This window comes from Poeciliopsis prolifica, unplaced genomic scaffold (genome assembly GCF_027474105.1).
Source record: "Poeciliopsis prolifica strain line A6 unplaced genomic scaffold, Auburn_PproV2 SCAFFOLD044, whole genome shotgun sequence".
NCBI lineage: Eukaryota > Metazoa > Chordata > Actinopteri > Cyprinodontiformes > Poeciliidae > Poeciliopsis > Poeciliopsis prolifica.
Window position 1 is genome coordinate 1,564,265 of NW_026562419.1, and position 22,387 is coordinate 1,586,651.

General features: G+C 38.8%; 1 protein-coding gene across 6 annotated transcripts; it reads right to left on the minus strand.

Moving 5' to 3' along the window:
• Nucleotides 1-275: 275 nt before the first annotated feature.
• On the minus strand, nucleotides 276-21,981 carry LOC129376653 (type II inositol 3,4-bisphosphate 4-phosphatase-like). Of its 6 annotated transcripts, XM_055056240.1 has the most exons (26): nucleotides 21,895-21,981; nucleotides 20,980-21,087; nucleotides 19,988-20,038; nucleotides 18,202-18,326; nucleotides 17,763-17,810; nucleotides 17,406-17,506; nucleotides 17,115-17,234; nucleotides 13,107-13,186; nucleotides 10,175-10,265; nucleotides 9,117-9,186; nucleotides 8,902-9,049; nucleotides 8,635-8,765; nucleotides 8,449-8,556; nucleotides 7,718-7,826; nucleotides 7,132-7,297; nucleotides 6,884-7,063; nucleotides 6,323-6,452; nucleotides 5,466-5,671; nucleotides 4,983-5,106; nucleotides 4,396-4,522; nucleotides 4,108-4,248; nucleotides 3,374-3,471; nucleotides 2,959-3,056; nucleotides 1,949-2,103; nucleotides 1,423-1,697; nucleotides 472-582 (listed from the first exon to the last, which is right to left on the minus strand). In XM_055056240.1, exons 4-25 carry the CDS (start codon nucleotides 18,302-18,304, stop codon nucleotides 1,469-1,471), a joined length of 2,763 nt encoding a protein of 920 aa, XP_054912215.1. In that variant the 5' UTR covers nucleotides 18,305-18,326; nucleotides 19,988-20,038; nucleotides 20,980-21,087; nucleotides 21,895-21,981; the 3' UTR covers nucleotides 472-582; nucleotides 1,423-1,468. The 6 variants fall into 6 exon arrangements, with proteins under 6 accessions (XP_054912216.1, XP_054912215.1, XP_054912217.1 ...); XM_055056241.1 differs by lacking the exon at nucleotides 1,423-1,697 and having other exon boundaries at nucleotides 276-582; XM_055056242.1 differs by lacking the exons at nucleotides 472-582; nucleotides 17,115-17,234.
• Between the last annotated feature and the right edge of the window lie 406 nt (nucleotides 21,982-22,387).

The following is a 22,387-nucleotide window of genomic DNA, read 5'->3' on the forward strand; positions in this document are numbered from 1 at the left end:
ATTGCTGTTAAACACAATCTTTAGAGGTGGCAGGTCAAACTTTATATTGAGAGAAACACATTCTGGCCACATGGCCTGAAACAGATCCGCCATTTGGGAAATTTCCCTTTCAGTCCGATGGCCCGCCTGCATAAGGCTGAAATTATTTGAGAATTTCTCACTGTAAGACTAAAGTTGTGGAAATCGATTATATAAATACATAATACTTCCAACTCAGCAGTGAATTTTAGGCCTTTCCAGGATTTACTGTCAGAAGAACCGTTTGGAATCAGAGACTCGAGAGTTCAGTCATTTATTGCAGAAACATGTTTGTAATTCAAACACCTGTAAACGTTGAACAGCCAACCTGGCCCTCATTCACACAGAAATACAATCTGCAAACATTAACCAGCAATCACACACAACTCACATGGAAAAATAAACTATCTCTGGGCATAAATAAGAGTATAAACAGGAAGAGTTTATCCGTAGCTGCCGTCTGGAGGTCTGTAGAGTTTGGGGAAAGTCAGGAGCTGAACGCTGCTGAAGGCGAACTTCCTGGTGCCGATGTTCTTCTGGACGTTCTCCGTCCTGCAGCCGTCTCTGCACACACACAGAAACAGAAACACAGATCAGCAATCAGGCTGTCCTGTATGAAAACACATCATCTTCTGGTGGAGATAAGATTTTACTTTGACTAGATCTATGGTCCTACAAAAACAGAGGCTATCTGTGCAAACTGTAGGCTACAATAAAACACACAAAAATGTTTCCAAGTATTTTTGTTCTAGTACACATAGAATAAGACAAAACTAAGAGTATAAGTAACTTTTCAACAATATATAGCAGCCAATAATTTATTAATATTGATGAAAAATAACTAGATCTGCTGGCAAATTATTTCACTTATAATATGGTAAAAATGTTTTATCTGCCAATGGAACAAGTACTTTTCTGCAATATTAAGGAATTATTGACTTAAAACAAGCTCATATAAAACAAGCTCATACGTAGTAAAATATTTGCTCTAGAAACTGGATGAAAAATACTTGGAAAAATTGATTTTTTGCAGTGATTAAATTCAATTTGGCCACTTGGTGGCAGCAAAACTCAACATAAAAAGCATCAAAAACCAAATGAAGCTGTCAGAAATAAAACAACAAACAAGAAAGGATAAATTAACAAGCAGAGATTAAGAAACATAGGAATATATTTGGAAAAGTCAGTAACTAAATCTAAACAAACGAATCTCAGATTAAATTGAAAAATCAGTAACCTATTGAACAAACAACTCAAACATTCTTGCTTTTTGTAAAACAAACTCAAACTGACTGATGACTGTAAATCATCAGGATGGTAATAAATTAAGGCTAATTGTTTCTCTGTCTTTCCTAAAACACACAGAACTTTGGATTTATTTACGTTCTCCCCATGTAGACAAACCTGGGAGAACATTATAATCCCTGCTTTCCAGTGCTCCCAGTCTTGTTTACTGGTATTTAGCCAGTAGGATCACCAAGCTGAATATGAGCCAGAGAACCAGGAGGTGAGAGGTCACCAGGAGGAAGGCCACAGGGTAAAAATGTCTTCTGGAATGAAAACACATCTGCATCCAGGGGCTGAGGAGGCCGGAGGGACACTCTGCCGGGTCAAACCCAGAGACAGAGAACCCGGAGTGGGCATAGCAGCCCAGCATCTGCCCCCAGGACAGACGAGACCTGCAGGGGGCAGCGTGTGCAACAAGAGGGAGCGGAAGAGAGAGAAAACAGAAAGAGAAGGAAGGAAATTAAAAGATAGAAAACTGGAAATGAAGATGCAGAAACTGAGGATGTTTTCACACTTGATAGTCCAGTAGAATCGAAAATACCAACATTTGTTACATTTTTCCTTCACACCAAACTGAGTCAAACCAGTTGAAAAACCCTCAGGAGAAGATGAACAGGATAGGAAGACAGCTGACCACACTCACCTCCTCATGTTGTCCAGTGCAGAGCTGAACTGCTGCTGGCTGAGTGTGTGTTGCTCTCTGAGGATCGTACACTGCTCCAGCGTCACAGACATCGCCGTGCGATCCTTCGCGCTCTTACAGCTGGTCAGCCGCACGCCGTTTACTCTACGACACACCTGCACACAAAAAACATGGAGAAAGTTATCTGGGGACCAAAGGTGGAAAGTTTTTACACTTTCAGATGCTGCTTTTGATTTCTCACTGCACTGAGTCAAACAAACCAAACTAATTTAAAAACCTGTTCCCCTCCTCACCTGTGGGGCGCTGCATCGAGAACCACTGAAGGAAACGACATGAAAACCTCTGAAAAGTACAACTTAATTTTTCACAAAATTAAACAAAAATGGAGCCGAATTAGAAAGTAAAAAGTAAAACTAACTTTTAATATAAATAATAATTTTTAATAACTTTTATTTTAAATAGATAAAATGTTATTTTGTTTTTTAAAATATTACAAATAGTGTCCCTCAGGGCTCAGTATTAGTGCCAACATTTTCACTATTTATATTTACAATATGGGCCAAACTTTGCAGATGATGTTGATATTTACTGATATTCAAGTTCAGTAGCTCCAGTGTTACTCAGGCACATTTCTTCTACTTTAAACTGGCACTGAAAAAATAAGTCAAACAACAAAAACTAAATCCCAAAATTCTCCCTGTGATTTCATCCACACAATCTATCAGCTGAATTTGGGTCTGTTTCAAAACTTCCTGGTTTTATTAAGTGATTAAATCTCTATTTTTGAGTGCAAATCAAAAACATTAAACTATAGTTTTTGAGATTTACCTGCATAGAAATGGTGAAAAGAACAACTTCATTTTAGCATTTGAACATAAGAATATTTGTGAATTGAATTATTTTCTGTTGTAGAATTATAAGCATTTATTTAAGTTTATTTCAGCTCTTGAGATTCCTAACCGTTCAGTTCTGATGGAAACAAAGTTAATCTGTAGAGCAGAGCGACTTACTGAAGCTGCGAGCCACAAAACCTCGACGTTTTTCCTCTTCTTGGACTCGATACTGCGATCAAGAGACGACAGCAGGTCTAATAGTGACTGGATACCAGCTGAGGGAGAGAAAGAGCTGCTTCAGTTCAGACATAAAGCTGGGCAATAAATCAATTCTATCAATTAACCAAACTATCAATTGGCTCCAGGATAAAATATTAGGAAAATCTGGACTTTTTTCCACCACTGCAAAAAGAGCGGCCATCTTGTTTGAGATGTACGGCTTCTCTTTGAATTCAGGTCAATTTAAATAAATTGAAATAATGTTTTTAAGACGTTTTCTGTCATTTCAAACTTTTTTTCAAAGGAAAAACATTTAGATTAAATTTTTATATTCTATAAAGAAATGAAAAAAACAAAAACCTCTCAGTCTCACCCATGTTAGGAAGTTTTTCTCTCAGCTTGTTACAATAAGCTCTGAGTCGCTCACAGCTCTGCTGATTCACTCTTTCCTGAAGAGAACTGTCTCCAAACCTGAAAACAGAAAATAAATCTTCATACGCAGTTCCCACATGTCTGAACAGGAAGTGATCGGCGCCATCTTGGTAGGCGAGCGCGGCGCATAGCGACGCCATGTCTCCGATCTGACACTACAATAAAGTTCATAACTAACGCGTACAAGATGGAGGAGTTTCACTGAGATCCATTTATTTAAACGGCTTTTTAAAGAACAGACAAACTCTTCAGGTGAATAAATGAAAAGCAGAGTAATTAATTACATGGAGCAACAAACATGTCTCAGCTAGCATGTAAAAGCTACATTAGCTGAGCTAATTCAGTAAGTACTGCAGTAGATATCACTTATATTTATATTTATTTTAGTAATACACAGAGGTGGGTAGAGTACTAATCAAAGTTGGGTAGTAATTTGTTACATTTACTTCAGTAATTTTACTTTTAGGAATATTTTCCTATGCTGTACTTTTTGCTTTTACTTGAGTCATTTTATTATGAAGTATTTTTACTCTAACTTGAGTAAAATGTCTGGATTTTCTACCCACTGAACAAAAAACAAGCATGTTTAAACCAAAAATTCAACTAAAAGGAAAACACTGGATGAAAAAATGAGGTAATTTTATCTCCCAGATGTTAATGTTTTTGTGTTTGTACCTCTCAGCCAGACTCTGGTGCTGGTTGATCCCGATGTTGAACAGAACCGGCTCGACTCGGATCAAACGGCCGGCCTTCAGCTCCTCAGGGAGCGACCTGAAGCTTTCAGAGGGAAGCGGCACCTGGACCACAAAACCGCCCCTGGATGGAGGAGAAATGACCCGAGATGAGGCTTTCTGAGTGTGTGTGTGTGTGTGTGTGTGTGTGTGTGTGTGTGTGTGTGTGTGTGTGTGTGTGTGTGTGTGTGTGTGTGTGTGTGTGTGTGTGTGTGTGTGTGAGAGCGCTCACCATGCTCCGGTGAGCGTCGGCTGCAGGTCGTCGGGTCGCTCGGATCGGGCCTCGGTGATGGCGAACGCCATGCTGCTCAGGTCGGCCACGCCCACCTCCATGTCCTCCAGCATCCCCACCTCGTCACCTGGAGCCACAAGCGACTCACACATTACAGCATTTAAGGTAAATTCCCAAGTAACCAGCAACACACTGCAAAAACACAACATTCTTACCAAGTAATTTTAGTCTTGCTTCAAAGAAAATAATACACTTAAAATAAGACAAAACTAAATTATAGATGATTTCTATTTTTACGTGAAATAATCTGCCAGTAGAAATAGAACGTTTTCTCCAGTTTTAAGAGATTATTCATTAAAACAAGCTCATATAACTTGATGAAAAGTTGTTTATAATTTAGTTTCATCTTATTCTAGATGTAGTGAGATATTTGCACTAGAAACTAAACCAAAACTGAATGAAATCCAAATATTTTCAAGGTTTTCAAGCACTGAAGCAAAAAACAAGAGAGATAAATTCTCAAAGCCTCTCAGAGGTATTTTTCATCCTGTAAAATAAAAATGTGGGGCTGATTGTTCGGGTCGTACCGTAGGTGCTGAGCAGGCTTTCAAACTGGGCCAGGATCCCCACAGAGAGAAGCTGCTGCAGAAACTCTGGATCCTCCAAACCTCCAAACAGTTTCAGCATAAATCCACAAACAATCGCCGAGAGCTGGAAGATAAACAGAGAGAAGCTTTACAATAAAACAGGAAGTTACATTTTTATTTATATGGAACAAGAACCTAAAAAACTATGAAGATGAATCCAAGATTAAATATTTTAAAATCACTTTTTGCTGCTTTTTTACATATATTTGTAGATTATTTAAACATAAATACTTTCTAAAACAAAAAAAGTATTTTAAGGAAACGTCTAGCTGTGATGTCATCATTTAAAATCTGTCATCATGGAAACATAAAACCAATGTTATTAAACTTGAAGTTGGTTTAAAACTGATTGTTTCTGATCTCCAAAGACACCAAAATGTCTTCAGGATAAAATGGCGGACAGGGACAGAGTTTCTTTCTCACCCCCTGGCTGAAGACGGCGTGGCGCCGCTGGACGATCTGCGTTGGACCCTGAGCAACAGTCGCAGCCACCGCCCCCTGCAGGACAACGAAGGTCATAGCAGCTCGGGCCGTGGTTACCGCCTCCCGCACGCAGTCCCTAAGCGTGACCACCAGGGGGAGCAGCTGCTCCTGCCAGGAGGAGGAGGAGGAGAAGGAGGAAGGAGAGCCTGCAGGAGGAGAGGAGAGAAACTTCCTCTGAACATTTTTAATTTATTGTTTCTAGGCTCCAGAAACAAAAAGCTCAGTTTTATAAAAAATATAAACAAAATAAAAATTGATCATTTCTTACAAGTCGCATGTAAACTTAAGATATTTCTTTATTATTATCTCTATATAAAGATAGTTGTTTATTTTATAGTGTAATAACTATTGGGAGAAGGCGAAGATTTTTCATTCAAAATTGTTATTTTAAGCTGTAAAAGAATCAAATAATATAATAATGTCACACTGGACATTTAAAAAACAAAATAAAAATATTTCCACTTTGGCCCCCATTGTTTTCTTCATCTCTTTAAATTCATGGTAGGTAGAAAAGTTTCCAAAGTAATCAAAATAATTCCAAATAAATGAAAATATTATAGATTTTGTTTCTAAACGAGCTTAAATAGATTCCAACTGCTTAAAAAATAACTAAACTGATAGAAATTATGATTTACTAAAATAATCATATATGGCCCCAAAAATGACTCTTATTTTTCTGATTATTTTATGTTTTTAAATTATGCTTTTATTTTGTCAAGCAATTTGAGAAAGGAAAGGATTTATTGAGCTAAATTTACTGTTGGACAAACTGGGACATTTGTCTCTTTCTGTCCCACCTGTGTGTTGGGACTTTGTGTCCCCTGTGGACTCCTGTTGCTCCTGCAGGTGGCGCTGTCGCTCCTGCAGCCGCTCCACCATGGCCGTGATGCAGTCCAGACTCTTACCGACGTTCGCCCACGTTCTGTCCTACACAAGCAAACACGTTTAGGCAACCGATGGAAACAACCACACACAGGTTGGGAAAGTTTCTGCTGCTTTTGAACTTTGGACTGGAAAAAAAAACTGATTTCGACGGGTTGCTAAAATTTGGGATGCTTTTCATAAAATTTGTCCGAGAGAAAAATTGTTTTAAAGCCGTTGTCACTGTGTGGCAGAAAAGCATCAAACTTTAGTAAATGCTACATTATTCACATCTTCTTTTATTCCTTCATTTGTTTCATTTGTTTGTTTGCTGTTCCTTCCTTTTATCTTTTATCGTTTCTTCAGTCGTTTGTTCATTTATTCTTTCATGACTCTATCTAATGTTATCTTAGTTTCATTGCATTCATTTGTTTTTTGTTGTGTTTTTGCTGGAAACTGTCAGACCTGGCAACCCCGTCCCACCCTTTCCAACTTGCCCACTCCTCCTCTCTGTTCTCCGTGTCGTCCTGCGGCGCCCCCTCCTGGTCGCTGGGGGACACCTCACAGAGCAACCCGTTGCTGTGCAGGTGGCTGCTGCGGCTGCTGGCCCGGCTGTTCATGTCCTGCAGGGCGACTTTCACCAGATCGTCGTTCAGCGCCTGAATGAACAGCGACGTCTGCAGGGAAGCGAGCAGCGAGTCAGGTTCATCTGCCTTCCTGTTAGCTGTGCGTGTGTTTCTCTCACCTGCTCCCTGAGGTCGTCCAGGACGTCCTGCAGGCGGTTCGAGTCGACCTCCATGGACACGGAGAGCAGCTGCTCCGCCAGGCCGAAGATCAGAGGCTGCAGCTGGGTGGCGGCGGCCAGCAGCCGCTTCGCTCTGCACGACTCGTCACGGGAAAACGACGCCGAGCTGAAGGCGAAGGAACGGTGAGAAACAACTCCAACACAAACTGAGGTATAAACAAAACCAATTCTGTCATGTCGGTATCAAAATTAAACAAACACTTGAACTGCTACAATGTATTTCTATTAAAATGTCTTAGTGCACGTAAAATAAGACAAATAACAGAAAAGCAATATTTCAGCAAGAAAGATCAACTTGTTTTAAGATTGAAATTTGTAAAATTGATGAAAATGTTCAAATTATTTCACTTCAGTCAGTGAAGCTAAAACTTTAATCTCTCAATCTGTATTCAGAAATTATAATTATATTTAAGATATTTCTAAAAGGTTTGCGAAAAATATTCTGGCAAGGGACAAAAATGTGTTTCATCATCATTTTCTTTTAAACTAAAGTATTTTTAGCTGTGAATCTGAGGTCAAGGGTCACCTGTATGTGTGGTCTGTGTGCTTGCTGAGCAGCCGCTTCAGTCCTCCATGTTTGAAGGCCTGGTGGTGATCGGCCGGCGCTCCGAACGTGACGACCTCGTACCAAACACCTGGAAGAGAGGAAAACACCTGGAGGAAACGGGAAGAGAGGAAAACACCTGGAGGAAACGGGAAGAGAGGAAAACACCTGGAGGAAACGGGAAGAGAGGAAAACACCTGGAGGAAACGGGAAGAGAGGAAAACACCTGGAGGAAACGGGAAGAGAGGAAAACACCTGGAGGAAACGGGAAGAGAGGAAAACACCTGGAGGAAACGGGAAGAGAGGAAAACACCTGGAGGAAACGGGAAGAGAGGAAAACACCTGGAGGAAACAGGAAGAGAAGAAAACACCTGGAGGAAACAGGAAGAGAGGAAAACACCTGGAGGAAACAGGAAGAGAGGAAAACACCTGCAGGAAACAGGAAGAGAAGAAAACACCTGGAGGAAACAGGAAGAGAGGAAAACACCTGGAGGAAACAGGAAGAGAGGAAAACATCTGGGGGAAACGGGAAGAGAGGAAAACACCTGGAGGAAACGGGAAGAGAGGAAAACATCTGGAGGAAACGGGAAGAGAGGAAAACACCTGGAGGAAACGGGAAGAGAGGAAAACACCTGGAGGAAACGGGAAGAGAGGAAAACATCTGGGGAATACAGGAAGTGGGACAAACACCTGTAGGGGGCGCTGTGCCTTACCTGAGCTGCCGGGGCCGGTCACCTCCATCCTCTGGCTGTGCAGGTTGGTGGGGATGAACTGCAGGTGTCGGTCCGATTTGCTGCTGCTCGCCTTGAAGCAGGACGCCGCTGGAAGAGGAAGAGGAGGGAGCGTGAGGTGAGGAAGGCCCGGCTGAGTCATCGCTGATGATGTCACTCTGATCTCACTGGAGAGGCGGTGCAGCTCCGCCTGCGTTTGCTGGTAGCAGCCGATCAGCTGGAGGGAGTGGGCGACGGCGTCGTGGCGGAGGCCGTCCCAGTGAGGTGAAAGGTCACCGAGCGCATTGACCTCCTCGACCCTGAGCAACAAAATCTGGGATAAAAGTTTCTGATTTCATCTGAACTAAAATATTTCCACTGGAAAGCAGAAGAGAAAATAATAATATGACTTTATCTATGAATAACGGAGCTGTTGTGCCGTTAACCCTTTGTTACCTGTCGGTGTGCTCCCTGATGAGCGCGCTCAGCAGCTGTTTGGGTAAGGAGAAGGACAGCGGCGTCTCTGACATCTGCTCCCGGACCAGCAGCCACCTGTGATCCTCCGTCTGAAACCTGTACAGCTTACACACCTGGGAGCACAAGGCTGCAGACACACACCTGTTGGAGGACGGAGGGTCGGGCAGAAACATGGCCGCCGGCCGGAGTCTCACCTGCTTGCATCATTGGACTGTTTTCCTTGTCCTGGACGGAGCCGTGCAGCGCGTCACACAGCACGGCGCTCTGCAGGGAGAGAAGCAGCGATCATGTCTGAGTGGAGGTGAAATGGACAGAAAACACTGTTCTTCTAGAATTATGGCCTAAACAAAACCTGTTCATTACATTTATAATAGAAAATTATTATAAATGTAATGAGATTTTAATGTTTTTGATTTCACTCTAATAATAATCTGCTGCTGGTTGCACCACCAAACTCAATGTTCAGACTCACCGGTTAAACAATTACACAACCGTGCATCTTTGAGAAGCAGAAGTGGAGTCTCCTGCACAACCAACAGGAATGCCACAAGTGGATTCTGGATGGTGAGTCAATGACAAAGCACTTGTCTTTTCCAGCAGCCGTTGTGCCATGCATATGGTGGTAAAACCAGCTGACCAAATGTGCTAAAGCTTTTTTCTGCTAGGTAACAGAACAGTACCTGTGTAATATAAGCAGGAGGTTTTTGAAATGGGCCATTTTCCAGACACTAAAAAGGTTTTTTCTAAACACTTTGGCTGTTTTTAGGAGCAGTAGAAAATCAAATGGATGAAAATATTAAATTTTTATCTGATGGGTTTTCTTTAAAGTTGCAGTATGAAAGTTTTATAAAAAACATTTTTTACATATTTATTGAAATTGTCTCTTTGTCATGAGATTATGGAATGAAACAGATCATTTGTAAAAACAACTGAGCTCCTCTGCCTTCTTCCAGTGCCAATTAGAAACAACCAATCAGAGCCAGGAGGCGGGGCTTAGCGCTGTCAATCACAATCTTCTTAACTTGGCCACTGATGATGTTTTCACAGTTTATCTGTTTGCTGACAGTTTTAACAAATATGTAAAGATCATATTCTATATAAAAATTACGCACTGCACCTTTATCTCCATCTTACCCATGACACACATAACAAGATGAAGTCTCGACATATGAGAAAGGAAACCGCAAAGACGAGTATCAAAGTGAAACTCTCTGCTGAGAGAACGAAGAAACAAATGTTTCTCTTCCTCCACCTTGTTTTCTGCAGATTGATCCTCCGTCTCTTCGTCCGGCTGCAGGCGGGAAACCGTCACGTCCCCGACCTCGTTCACGCCGTCCATCGTCCTGCAGCGAAGACAAACGGACAGAAGACAGAGCTGAAGGAGGCGGCCAGGTGAAAATGAAACCCACTGGTGTGAAAAAATCTAAAAACAAAAAGGCAGCAACAAGAGAAAACTGAAAAGGAGAAAAATATGATTGATAAAAATAAAACACAACAAATAGAACAGAATAAAATGTCTTTTATTGTCCCACAAAAGGGAAATTCAAGTGTAAAACCATCAAAGTGACATAAAATCCAAACATGTAAACAAACACTTCATAAAAATAGAAGAAAAACATACTGTACAGTTCGAGCAAAACTAAGACATAAAAAACTATTAGAAATACTAAAGGAATGTGCAGAGGAGAAAAAATTTAAAATGTGCATTTGTGCACAAAAGCAAGAAACTATTTACAATAATTGACAATAAACTAGAAAACTCAGCAGGGATGTAAATATTGTAGGGATGGTTTGGAGCATCGAACCCAAAACCGAGCAAGAAAACATCGACCAGAAGGTTGAAAACAAAGGGAACCGAACCCAGATCAGGATCAGGAGGACGGACATGTGAGACCCGACGGTTCTGGTTCCGACACCGGGTCGCATTCAGTCCAACAAAATGGACACACATTGATACGGCTAAAAGTTTTGATCTCAACGTGAAAAAGAGAAAAGTGTAAATAAATGTTTCTTAATAACTTTACTGCTTCTTGATGTATTAAAACTTTTTCTGCTGTAATAAATAATTGTTGCAAAATATCACAGAAACACAATAAATTAGATAAACTGCAGTTAATAGTTTTCATACATTTAATCTACTTTAAAAAAAGCAGCAGGTCTTCCAGTTTTCGACCTGCTGAAGTGGATAAAGGGGAATAATCAGCTGACCGATTTCTAACCATCTGATTGGTCGGCCTCTAAAGGTCACGGTCACAGCTGAAAGCAACAAACAATGACAACAAAGAACGAGCAAAGAGCTAAATATGGATTCATAGCAACACTTGATATTAAAATCTCCAGTCAATGGTTTGCTAGGTTGAAACCAGAAGTTTACATACTCCTTCCTCACAGTCTGAGCAAACTTCTCTTTATTAAGATAAATTTATGTTAAATGGAATCATCTAATTTATTTCCATTTGCTAAACCTATAAGAAGTTCCTAAAGCTATGACATCATCATCTGGGCTTTCCCTCATTGCTTAAAGGTGAGGAATGATGCTTCCCTGAACAGGTTAGGATATGCTTATGGCCTAAACAAAACATGTTCCTGACATCTTCTGCACAAAAACTTTCCTAGACAATTTTTAGCCTGAACACGTTTCAGATATTTTAGGGTGTCTTGTCCCTTTAAATCCAAATAATCTGCTGCAAGCACGCCCCCCCAACTCAACCTTTACACTCGCACATGAAAAATGGCTAGAAACCGATGTGCAATTATTCAGATGTACGTCATAGTATGCATAAGTTGAGCCTCCTGCACAACCAACAAGTATTTAGCAAGTGGTTTCTGTATGGCACGTCAAATGAGCCGTTAGGACGATAAGTTTCAATTCAAAAACCAGTTTGGCTGCTAAATTATTGACTAAATAGAAATATGAGCTCAGCAACAAAGATATTTATAATCCAATCTAATCGAACTTGTATTTTCCAGCAGCCATTGTACAATAAATCAAACCAGCAGAACAAAAGCGCTGGATTTGAATTTGAAACGGATAATTATCCAGGCAACAAAAAATATCAACTTATTGATTAACAAAGGGAATCAAACAAAGGGATAATATGTGAATTTTCCAGATGGTAGTAACTCTGTGTGTGAGTGGAAACATCAATAAATAAATCTCTGACATTCCAGCTCTTGATTGTGGCTTTTAGCAAACAGAAATAACTCCAGCTGAACTAAAACAAGACAAGTTTAGCCTTGTTTTAAGACTAAGCAAAGTCTAATTTAACTTCAAAATGTGAAAAAAAAGAATTTAAACCTCTTATTTCAACTGTGTTAGCAGTGAGTTAACTCTACTTTATATTTTGTTGATAATTATGCGACACAAAGCCAATAAACCTACATTGACAAAGTTCCAGTAGTTGGTAAGATCAGACCTGGACCGACACCTGCAGGAAGTGACATCATCCTGAACGTTTCTGGTCGTACATCGTCTCATTTTTGAACAAATAAACTGAAAGAGAAAACCATCCAGCGAAGGAAAACCACAAGCAAACTGCAAACCTGCACTGAGGCATGTGTGAGCATTCAGTCTGCGTCTTCTCTCTTCTCTTCTGAAGGTGATTTGATGCATAACAGGAAGAGACTTTTTCCTCTACGGGTCTGGAGGCGGAGACACACGCTGCCCCATCTCACTTCCTCTTCTGGCTAAAGGTATCCCAGCAACAGCCAATCAGCAGGCAGGTAGCTGGACTTCTATCTACAGGCTGTTTGAGAAGAACCTCATTGACTACAAAAGTGTTTTTCACAAGAAATGAGAGCGCAGAGATCGAATGCCGGTTCTCTGATTTCACTTTAGCTCGCTTCCAAAGTTCAGAGATGTTTCACAGCCCATCAGAAAAACAAGATTTTAGGCTTTTTATCAGTTTAATGGCAGTTTGTGGTTTTTCTGGAGGATAAATTGTCCTAGAAGTTACTTCTATAAGCAATAATATTGCTGTTTTGATACAATTTTCAACTAATATAATGTTAATAATGCAAGAACACGTTCTCAAAGATCAATAAACTTTAACTTCTAATGAACATTTACCTGGAAGACATTTTAAGTATCCAAAATAAATGAACAAAACCACAAATAAGATGGAGTTTTTGCAGAGCTGAGTGGAAGGAATGAACATGACATCAGCGCAGCAGTGAAAGTTTACCTGAGCTTCAGGGAGCAGCGAGGCTCTTTGGACCGGAGCAGATCTCTGATGGAGAACGATGTGAAAGCCAAACAGCTCCTCTGAAACAAAACAAAACCTGAGGTTAAAATATGTGTAACGTTGCAAACAGTGCACTGAGTCTCTGCTGTTCGGTCTAGAGTCGAAAGAAAACATGATGGCATTGGAAAATAAAACTGAAACATCACTCTACGCCGCGCTGCTCTGTCTGATCAGGATTTATTCACCTGCTGGATTCCTGGAAGTGAAACTACTTTCTACTTAATTCAGCTTTTAGTCGCATGGCCAGCAGGGGGCGCTGATAGAGGACTGAAAACATAATCCCAGATGATTATGTGAAGCAGGAAGAATAAAATGAGACGTTAAAGATTCACCAAAACGCTCACTATTCAAAACAATCTTCTGGCAGAATGTCACTTTATTTCACTTTGAGCAAAAAGGAGAAAAATGCACAGAATCACTGAAAAGAAAATCTTAAGAAAATAAATCTAAATAAAGTTAATGGCACATTTCAGCATTTTTACGACTATAGTGGACCTTTTGAGGAGTTTAGCCTCTATGCACAGAGACAGGCCACAAACCGGCGGCCATCTTTAATAAAAGAGTCGAGCAAAGTCCAAAGTCACTGAGCTGCAGCGAGGATAATCAGCAGCTCAGGGGATTAAAGCCCTCAAATCAGGCGACACAGTCGACAGAAAATCACAACACTGAAGTGAAGGGAAACAGAGAAAAGTCTCAGAAAAGGTTTATTAAAGTCGACACAACCTGAGATTAAGATGCTTTATCAAACACGAAGGGGAGGAGCTACAGAGGAAAGACTTTGGCTCTGAATGTGATGAAACATGTTGGTTTTGGTTTCAAGATTAATGTTTTCACATCCATTTTGGGTTTAGCACAAGCTAACGACATGCTACTGTTTATTAGCATGTCGTTAGCTAATAACATATGAACCCAAACAACAAGGTTCAGGAAGAAAAGAGGCCAAATATTTCTCACCAGGCCTGAGAAAACAAGGCTTGGAAAATACAAGTTTTGTTTTATTTCAAGTGAACTAAGATAATTAGAAACTAACAGAAACACTTTTGGTAAAATGTTGTGTTTGCAGTGAATCCCCTCAGACTCTGGTTGGGTTTAAAACTGATGCATCATAGTTAATGCATTTATTCCAGATTTTTCTTCTAGACATGCAAATGTTCCAGTTTGTCAGACAGTATTTTTGGAAAATGTTGCAGTTTTATTTCCTTTCACCTCCTCAGGTTTTTAACTGATCAGTAAAAAAACAAGCCCGGATCTGACTGACGCGTTCAGAGAGTCTTTCAAACTTTCAAAAATTCCCTGCAGCGCTGTTACCGCATGCTAAAGAAATGCAAACTGTTGCCTCATTTCCTCGCTGACGGTGCAACCAAAGGCCAACGTGCAACGACACGCCGAGCCAATGTTTCTCAATGAGCTCCCGGCCAAACAAGAGGCTTTCAGGATTACGCGTTAATCCTCATCAAACCTAGAAACACGACACACACAGGACGCCACAGCTGGGCGCTAAACGCCGCTTCACGTTTCATTCAAAACAAACGAGATAAATGGGCCAAATTAGATCGACAAGAAACTTCAACTGGATCTTAGTACACGTGAAATTAGACTGATTTACAAATAACTTCAGTAAAACAGAGGAGCTTTTCTAGAGGAAATGATTCCTTAATATTGATTAAAAAGTTCTGGTTCCACTGGAAGATTTATTCGACATTTCTCCTGTGTTGTAAATGAAATAATCTGCCAATAGATATAGAGCCTGTTCATCAATTTTACTTGAAACAAGCTTCAATTTATTGCTAAAAAGTCATTTATCAGATAGTTTCATTTAATTTCTAGTTTATTAAGACATTTGCAATAGAAACTAGGCAAGAAAATTTGGTCAAATTTAGATTTTTAGCTCACATTTGCAACAAGATCTGTAAAGACTCGTCATGTTGCAGCCATTTTCACATGATCGGCTCATTTGGATTTAAAGTGACAGAGCGCTAAAACAGCTGACCCGCCTGACATCTGGTTATCTGAGGATGATTCTGTGAACCTCTTTTTGTGTCGCTTTAACCTGTGAAAGGAAACCAAACGGGTCACCTTTAACCTCGATGTGTCAGTTTGGACGCTGATCAAACCCAAAGCTTCACATCAGATCATGTGAACAGAGGATCTTCTTCCTTCTGCTGGAGTAAAAACCAACAATCATGGTGGATGTTTTCAAACTGGAAGTCATTATGTCTATGTCGTTAAAGTCAGATAGCATGGTAAGCAAACCCTGATATCAGACCAACTCCTGACCAGAAAAACATTTTCTAACTCTAAGTGTTTCTGGCTGAAGGAGAGATGAAGGAGATGTGTGAGACGCTGAGCTGAGCTCTGCTTGTGGTTTACAGACAGACGCCTCTGCAACTTCCTCCCTGCGTCCAGCGAGCGTTTATCATCAAACAGTGAGAGAAATTTACATCTAAACACCAAACATTCACCGTCACCTTCTTCTTCTGGGGCTGTTGGTACATTTAAATGTGGCTAAAGTTCAATTTGAAAACGACGACTTCAATAAAAACGTTTTACACATTTCTGATCATGTTTCCACTCAATATGACGATAAATTTCAGGTTAATTTGGATTCATCTGAATATTTCCTGAGTTGGGAATAATCACAATTAATCACAAATAATCACAATTAATCACAAATAATCACAATTAATTACAAATAATCACAAATACTCACAAATACTCACGATTAATCACAATTACTCACGATTAATCATTTCAGCTCTAATTCAATCCTATTCATAACTTTACATGTTGAGTATTTTTCAGTTTTTTGATATTTCAGCACCTCAAACGCGCCTCCCTGCTGTTAGTTTAAGCCGTGCAATGCCCTACCTGTCCAGCAGGGGAGCTGTCGTCTCTCGGAGGACGTAAACAGTCGGCGCAGGCCATCATCGCTCGCTGCATCTTGAGAATGTTTTATTTTGAGGAGTGTTTAAAGGTAAAGAGCTAGAGCAACCAGAGCTGCTGGATGTAGAATAAAAAATAGATAAATTGATCCTCCAGCTGCAAGTTGGAAAAATTATCTAAATTTGTCATTATTTTGAACATTATGTAGTAAAAAGCAGTTATTCTGCTCCTGCTCCTTGTTTTTGACTGAATTTTGATCCATTTTGTTGGTTGTTTTCAGTTTCTTTCCAAAAATATCAGTTTGAGATTAAGAGATTAGGATCTAAATGCCAAATAGAAACGGCTTCACAGCAGAAATGTAAAGCTGAAGCTCATTTCAGATTTCAGTTTCCTACCTGCACCATCAGTTTAAAGCCTACTGACAGTTTTACTGCTAAAGTCAAACATCAGCGGAGCGATGGAGGAGTTAAAAGATTAATCCTTCAGATTAGAATTAAAAACAAAGAAGTTTCCACAAATCCAGACAAAACCAGGAACGACTTCAGCTGAAGAATCAACTGTTTCTCCTCCCCACGCTCTCACTTTTTACTCCTCCTCCCATTTTGTCGTAGCTGGAGGGATTAAAAAAAAAAACACGCCCCCCAGGTGCATCATGGGAAAATATTTGGAGATTAAAAAAGCTCCTGGCAAGAGAAACGGAGCTGAAAAACGGAAATAAACTGAGCTTGTTCTCCGTTTTACAAATCCATCAGGTGTGTGTGTGTGTGTGTGCGCGTGTGCGCGTGTGTGTGTGTGTGTGTGTGTGTGTGTGTGTGTGTGTGTGTGTTTTACTACAGCTTTTTGTTTGTGTGTCTATAAGAGGATTAATGGTGAGGATGTGCAAAACCAGCACAAACTGACTTGATTTCTCTCAAAATTAATCTCCAAAACTGACACGTACACACACACACACACACACACACACACACCACACACACACACACACACGTACACACACACACACACACACACACACACACACACACACGTACACACACACACACACACACACACACACACACTTACTGAGGAGTGTGACCTTAAATCATCCTCTCTGTAAACTCTGACTTCCATCCTGCTGTGATGCTGCAGCTTGGAGTCGATGCTGCAGCAAACCGACGCTCGAAACTCGACGTCCTCTGACCTCTAGAAATACGGCAAGCCAACGAGATTTTAATCACATTCCTGTTATTTCATTTTAAAGCCTAAAGCATACAGGAACGTGTGTGTGTGTGTGTGTGTGTGTGTGTGTGTGTGTGTGTGTGTGTGTGTGTGTGTGTGTGTGTGTGTGTGTTGTGTGTGTGTGTGTGTGTGTACCTTGACTATCTGAGTGCAGCAGAGCTTCCTGACGTCGTACGGGTCGACTGTAGAGACGTGTATTTTGACTCTGGATGCCTTGGCAACTGCAACTTGACACTCTGTTTTTATATTTTAAGAAAAGAAAGATCAAAGTTTATTTATATAGCACATTTATAACAAACTCTTCAGACCAAAACGCTTCAGAACAAACAAGATCACATCAATGACAAAATAGAAATAAAGTTTAGTAAAACTAATGAGACAAATATAAAATTGGCCAAAAGCTAACAGCATGAAAATAAAAAGTTAGTTTGTTGGGATCTGGATCTGATTTACATGAAGTGAAGATAAAATCATTCATCTGTGTCGACGTACCAACATGAAGGAGCTGCTGAGACGAGTCAGAACCAGCCGGGGCGCCACCTGGTGGTTAGAGAACAACGTGACATCAGCCTTAAACTTGGGAAACCTTATTCAGTTCAGACTTTGTGTTTTTCAGGTGCTTGATAAAATCTTCTAACAGTTCTGATTGGTTTTTGGTAAGCAGTCTGAAAGTTTTCAGCTAAACTTCACATAAACAAACACGCAGTAATGGATTAATTTTCAATCAAGTTTTAAGCACCGGAGTTAAAAATGTATATTTATATTTTCAATGAGACTCTTTTAAAGTATGTGTGCGATTTTAAATAGATAATAAATAATTTAAAGCAAAGAAAATTAAAAAAAGATTCCTCCATGGCCACCAGGGGGCTCTGTAGTTTTATAAATTAATCTTTCAGTCATCGGATGTTGAACAACGGAGACAGAAACTTACAACCAGCCGCAGGATTCTCCAGGTTGTTGTTCGTCTCGCCGCGCGGCGCCCGGCCGTCCATCAGCGTCTGCAGGTTGGCGAATCCTCGCCTCAACGAATTCATGATGGCGGGACGATCAGCGCTCCTGGAATCAGACAGGAAAACCATAATTTAATCTGACTCAGATTATATTTAGTTACAGTTATTTCAATTATGTAGATGTTTTTTCTAATTCTGGTTTCACCATTAAGATTTAACATAAACATGGAGATAAAGTTACTCAAACACAGAATTTGGCAGTAACTAGTTACATTTACTCAGTTACTTTAGTAACTTTTAGGAGTATTTTTACTACGCTGTACTTTAAATAATTTTATTGTAAAGTATTTCTATTCTTACTTAGGTAAAATTTCTGGATTTTCTTCCCACTGGGTGAAAAACAAAACAAAACAGACAAACTGCAGTTTTTGTTTAAGTTTCATCAGTTTTTTATTGAAAGAAATTGATTTGGAAAAATATATATTTTGATTGATTTTCTTATTTTTTGTTTCTTATATGAATTATTGTCATTTCTGACCTTAAAATATAAAAACGTCCATTTAACTTCATATCTTTGTTTATCTGATGGAGTAACTTTTCAAATATTAAATGATTTTTTGATCTTTATGTCAAGTATTGCTACTGAAAAGACTGAAGTTTTTAAACTCAAAACCTGCCGATAAAAACATGAAAACTTTTAGTTTTAATGCTGAACAAATAAATTCACTTCCCCTTTGACTGTGAGATGTTGACATCTGGAGCTAAAATTGTGCGTTGTGTGATTATCTGGGTGTAAAGTTCCTGAAACGGTTATCATATCTTACAGTAAACAGATTGACTGAGACGACAAGAAACAGGTTGACCAACTTATTAAAGTGACACAGAGAAACTGAAATCTACTTAAAGGAGCAGTTTTCTGTAAAACTGGGGGGTTGTTTGTTGTTGTTTTTTTTTATGTTTTTCCTTATAAAACACATTTGGTGTTGATCTGATCCTTTAATGACTGAAATACTTTAGTCTCCATGGCAACCGATCAGCTGTTCAGAACGCCTGGGTGGACGTAGCTCCGCCTTCAAAGATGGAGCTCCTCCCCCACTCAGTTCCTTCAGACTAGCCAGCAGGAATTAGCAAAAAGCTGGTGGAACTGCTGAGCTCATTATTAAAGGGTTTTAACACAGGAGCCATGTTGGCACGACTGTCTGAGGGCGGCGTTTCAGAAAGAGCAAGAGCTTCTTAAAGAGACAGAGGCCCAATTTCAAGGCTTTAAATCAGGAAGTTAAACTTATTTTAAGTCACATCTGATATATTTAGCATTTTTTAACAACTGAAGGCAACACAGTTGCTTGACTTTGTTATAAAATGTCTCTATAAAACACATTGTTACTGCCCCTTTAAGACGGAAAGTATTTAGTAAACTGTATTTGTCGTCATTAACCAGGCTTTTCACTTTTGCTTTAATTTGATATAAACCGCCACTCACCTTATTTACTCATGTAAACAACACACAGTTATTTACTCATGTAAATAAGGTGAGTATTTTTAAAGTGTAACCTATTTCCTGTTCTTGCTGCTGAGAATAAATAATTTTTTATTTAAATGTTGAGCTTATGAGAATTCAATTCATACGAAAATAAGGCTGTTTTGGTTAGTGAAATATTCCATGTTTAATTTAAAATTGGCAGAAAATAATAGAATAGATTAATTTAGTCATGTTTCTGGTTCTGGTAAACATGTTTCCTCTGGTTTAGTTCTGTTTTATTTACTCACTATCAAAACTCTGCCATCTTCTGGAAGCTTCCTGACATTACATCTCTGCGCCTGTAAGACAAAACGTCAAGCTGGATTAGAGTTCAGAGATTTGCTTTTGTTTGGATTAATCTGGTCTTTTGTTCAGGAAGTCAGGCTGCAAATTAAAGAGGAAAGCAACAATAAAAACATTTATTTCTTCATCCGATCAGAAACTTTTGATTCTATGAATCTGACTGACAAACAGAACTAAAAAAAACTTCCTGGCTTGTCGACTAGAACAGAAAAGATTACAAGTTTATTTACCATTATATGAGAATATGCAGTAAATCTGGACAATCTGCTGAGAATCAGAGCCTGGAGCAGATTTATTCAGCAAATAAAGGTCAATAAAATATTTTAATTATTTTTAAATTAGTGTTTACAGATTAAAAAGAATTGGCTATTTTTATTCAATATGACAGAAACATGTCAGACTTTAGCAGGAAAAGAGGAAGATGAGAAAACAACAGTAACTCAGTAATAAAATAACTGTGTAATTATTATGTTTTTGTTTGTTTATTATTTTCTTTCTTCCACATTATTCTATTCTATATTTCGAACATTGTAATCTTTCCCTGTGTGTTATTATTACACAGCTCTCCCATTAACTTCTTAAGCATTGAATTGTGAGGAAATGTTTTGTAAAATTTGCTTCCTTGTGACTCAATAAAGGTAAAAATAAGAAGAAAGGAGAGAAAATCACAAGTTAGAATAAATAAAATCATAAAAAATTGCAGATTGAATCAATAAATAACATTAGATTAGAACTGAAACTAATACAATAGATGAAAATTAAATAAATTAGAATAATTAAGAATAAAATTCAGACATATTAGACTAGATAGATGAGAATATAATCAGATAAAGTCTGATGAGAAAAGAGATGAGAGAATAAAATCAGATTTGATGTGACCAGAGTAACGTAGAATAGATCAGAATAAAGTAGAATGTGTTTTTCCTTCGTTCCCGACCTGCAGCAGCGTTTCCAGATGTTTCCTCTGTGGATCCAAACGTCAGCTGATGAAGGTTCCCCCTCATCTTCCTCGCCGCTCCACCATCATCACAGGCCTCATTGTTTCCTAAAGAACCAGAGAAGTTTGCATAAACACTTATTTACATAAAACAGAGAGAAAGAGACGAACAGCAGCTGAAGTTCCTCACTTTCATACACTGTGAAAACACAAAGCTTTACTGATTTTAGTCTAGTTTCTACTGCAAATATCTTAAAATAAGACAAAACTAACAAGTAACTCTTCAGAAAGATATTTGAGCTTCTTTTAAGTCAATATTTCCTTAATATTGATGAAAAATGACAAGATCCCCTAAAGGAACAAACAAAAGGAATCTGATTTCTAATTATAATTTTCTGCAAGCTGTAAAAAACATAAGAAAATTAAAGCAGTGCCAGACTTTTATAACAATATCTGTAATAATAATACAATAACTGAACAGAACCAATGGTAAGGCCTTTTTAAAATATGCACCTGTTATTATATTTTTGTCCCATTTAAATAAATTGGAAAAAGTTTTCTAAAGCTTTGAACTACTTTCATAAACTTTAACTTTGAAATGAAATTCTAAGTTTTCTGCCACAGAACAAACTCAAGGTAAAACACCTGCATTACCATGTTACACATGTTAATGCATGTTTCACATGTATAATGCATCAACCTTTAAATGTGTTATATTTACTATCAGACGTTTCAGCCAAATGTAATAAACTGACTCTCTACTAACAGATTCAGACGCTTATAGTTAATTTGTTGTCAAAACCAGGAAACTTAATCCCGAACAGCCTAAATGTGATTAAAAAAACACTTTGCATGACGTTAAATGTTAGAAATGTTACAATCTGACAGTTATGAAGACCGGTTTTAGTAACTTACCGGGTTTAAAAGTTGTTTCGAAGATTATAACCGACTTATCCGCTAGTTTTCTGTTTGGACTTGAGACAGTAGTAAAAATAGGAGGTATCGCGAGACTTGCTATTTCCTGACTGAGCATTCTGGGTTCGAGCCACAAGATGGCGCACTATTACAGAACTGTCCATTTCAAAGTCAAAAGCGGTGGAAGAGAAGGCAATAATCCACTGTTTTTATGTTTATTTTGTTTTTTTCCCGATATTTACTATATTACCTGCCTGGTGTGAAGATATTTTTATTTTAAGAAGCTCTTTATTTTGTAAACATGACGGTTTTCCATTAAAGGTAGGAACAAATAACATTGCTGCATCTTTAAAGTTTCTTTTTGGTTAATAATTTCATTTGCTACTGTTTATTTCTGTAATATTTGCTTAATTATGTGTTGATGTCAGTTTATCTTTTAATTTGTCTTTGTAACAAAAGAGACATGAATTGTTTTTTGAAGAAAAAGAGCGTA

Coding starts and splice junctions, on each gene's coding strand:
- LOC129376653 (XM_055056240.1), bottom strand. CDS start 18,304: ATGAATTCGTTGAGGCGAGGATTCGCCAACCTGCAGACGCTGATGGAC. Junction 7,827..8,448: donor GACCGGCCCCGGCAGCTCAG/GTAAGGCACAGC, acceptor CCTCTCTTCCAG/GTGTTTGGTACGAGGTCGTC. Junction 7,298..7,717: donor CACACAGACCACACATACAG/GTGACCCTTGAC, acceptor CTTCGCCTTCAG/CTCGGCGTCGTTTTCCCGTG.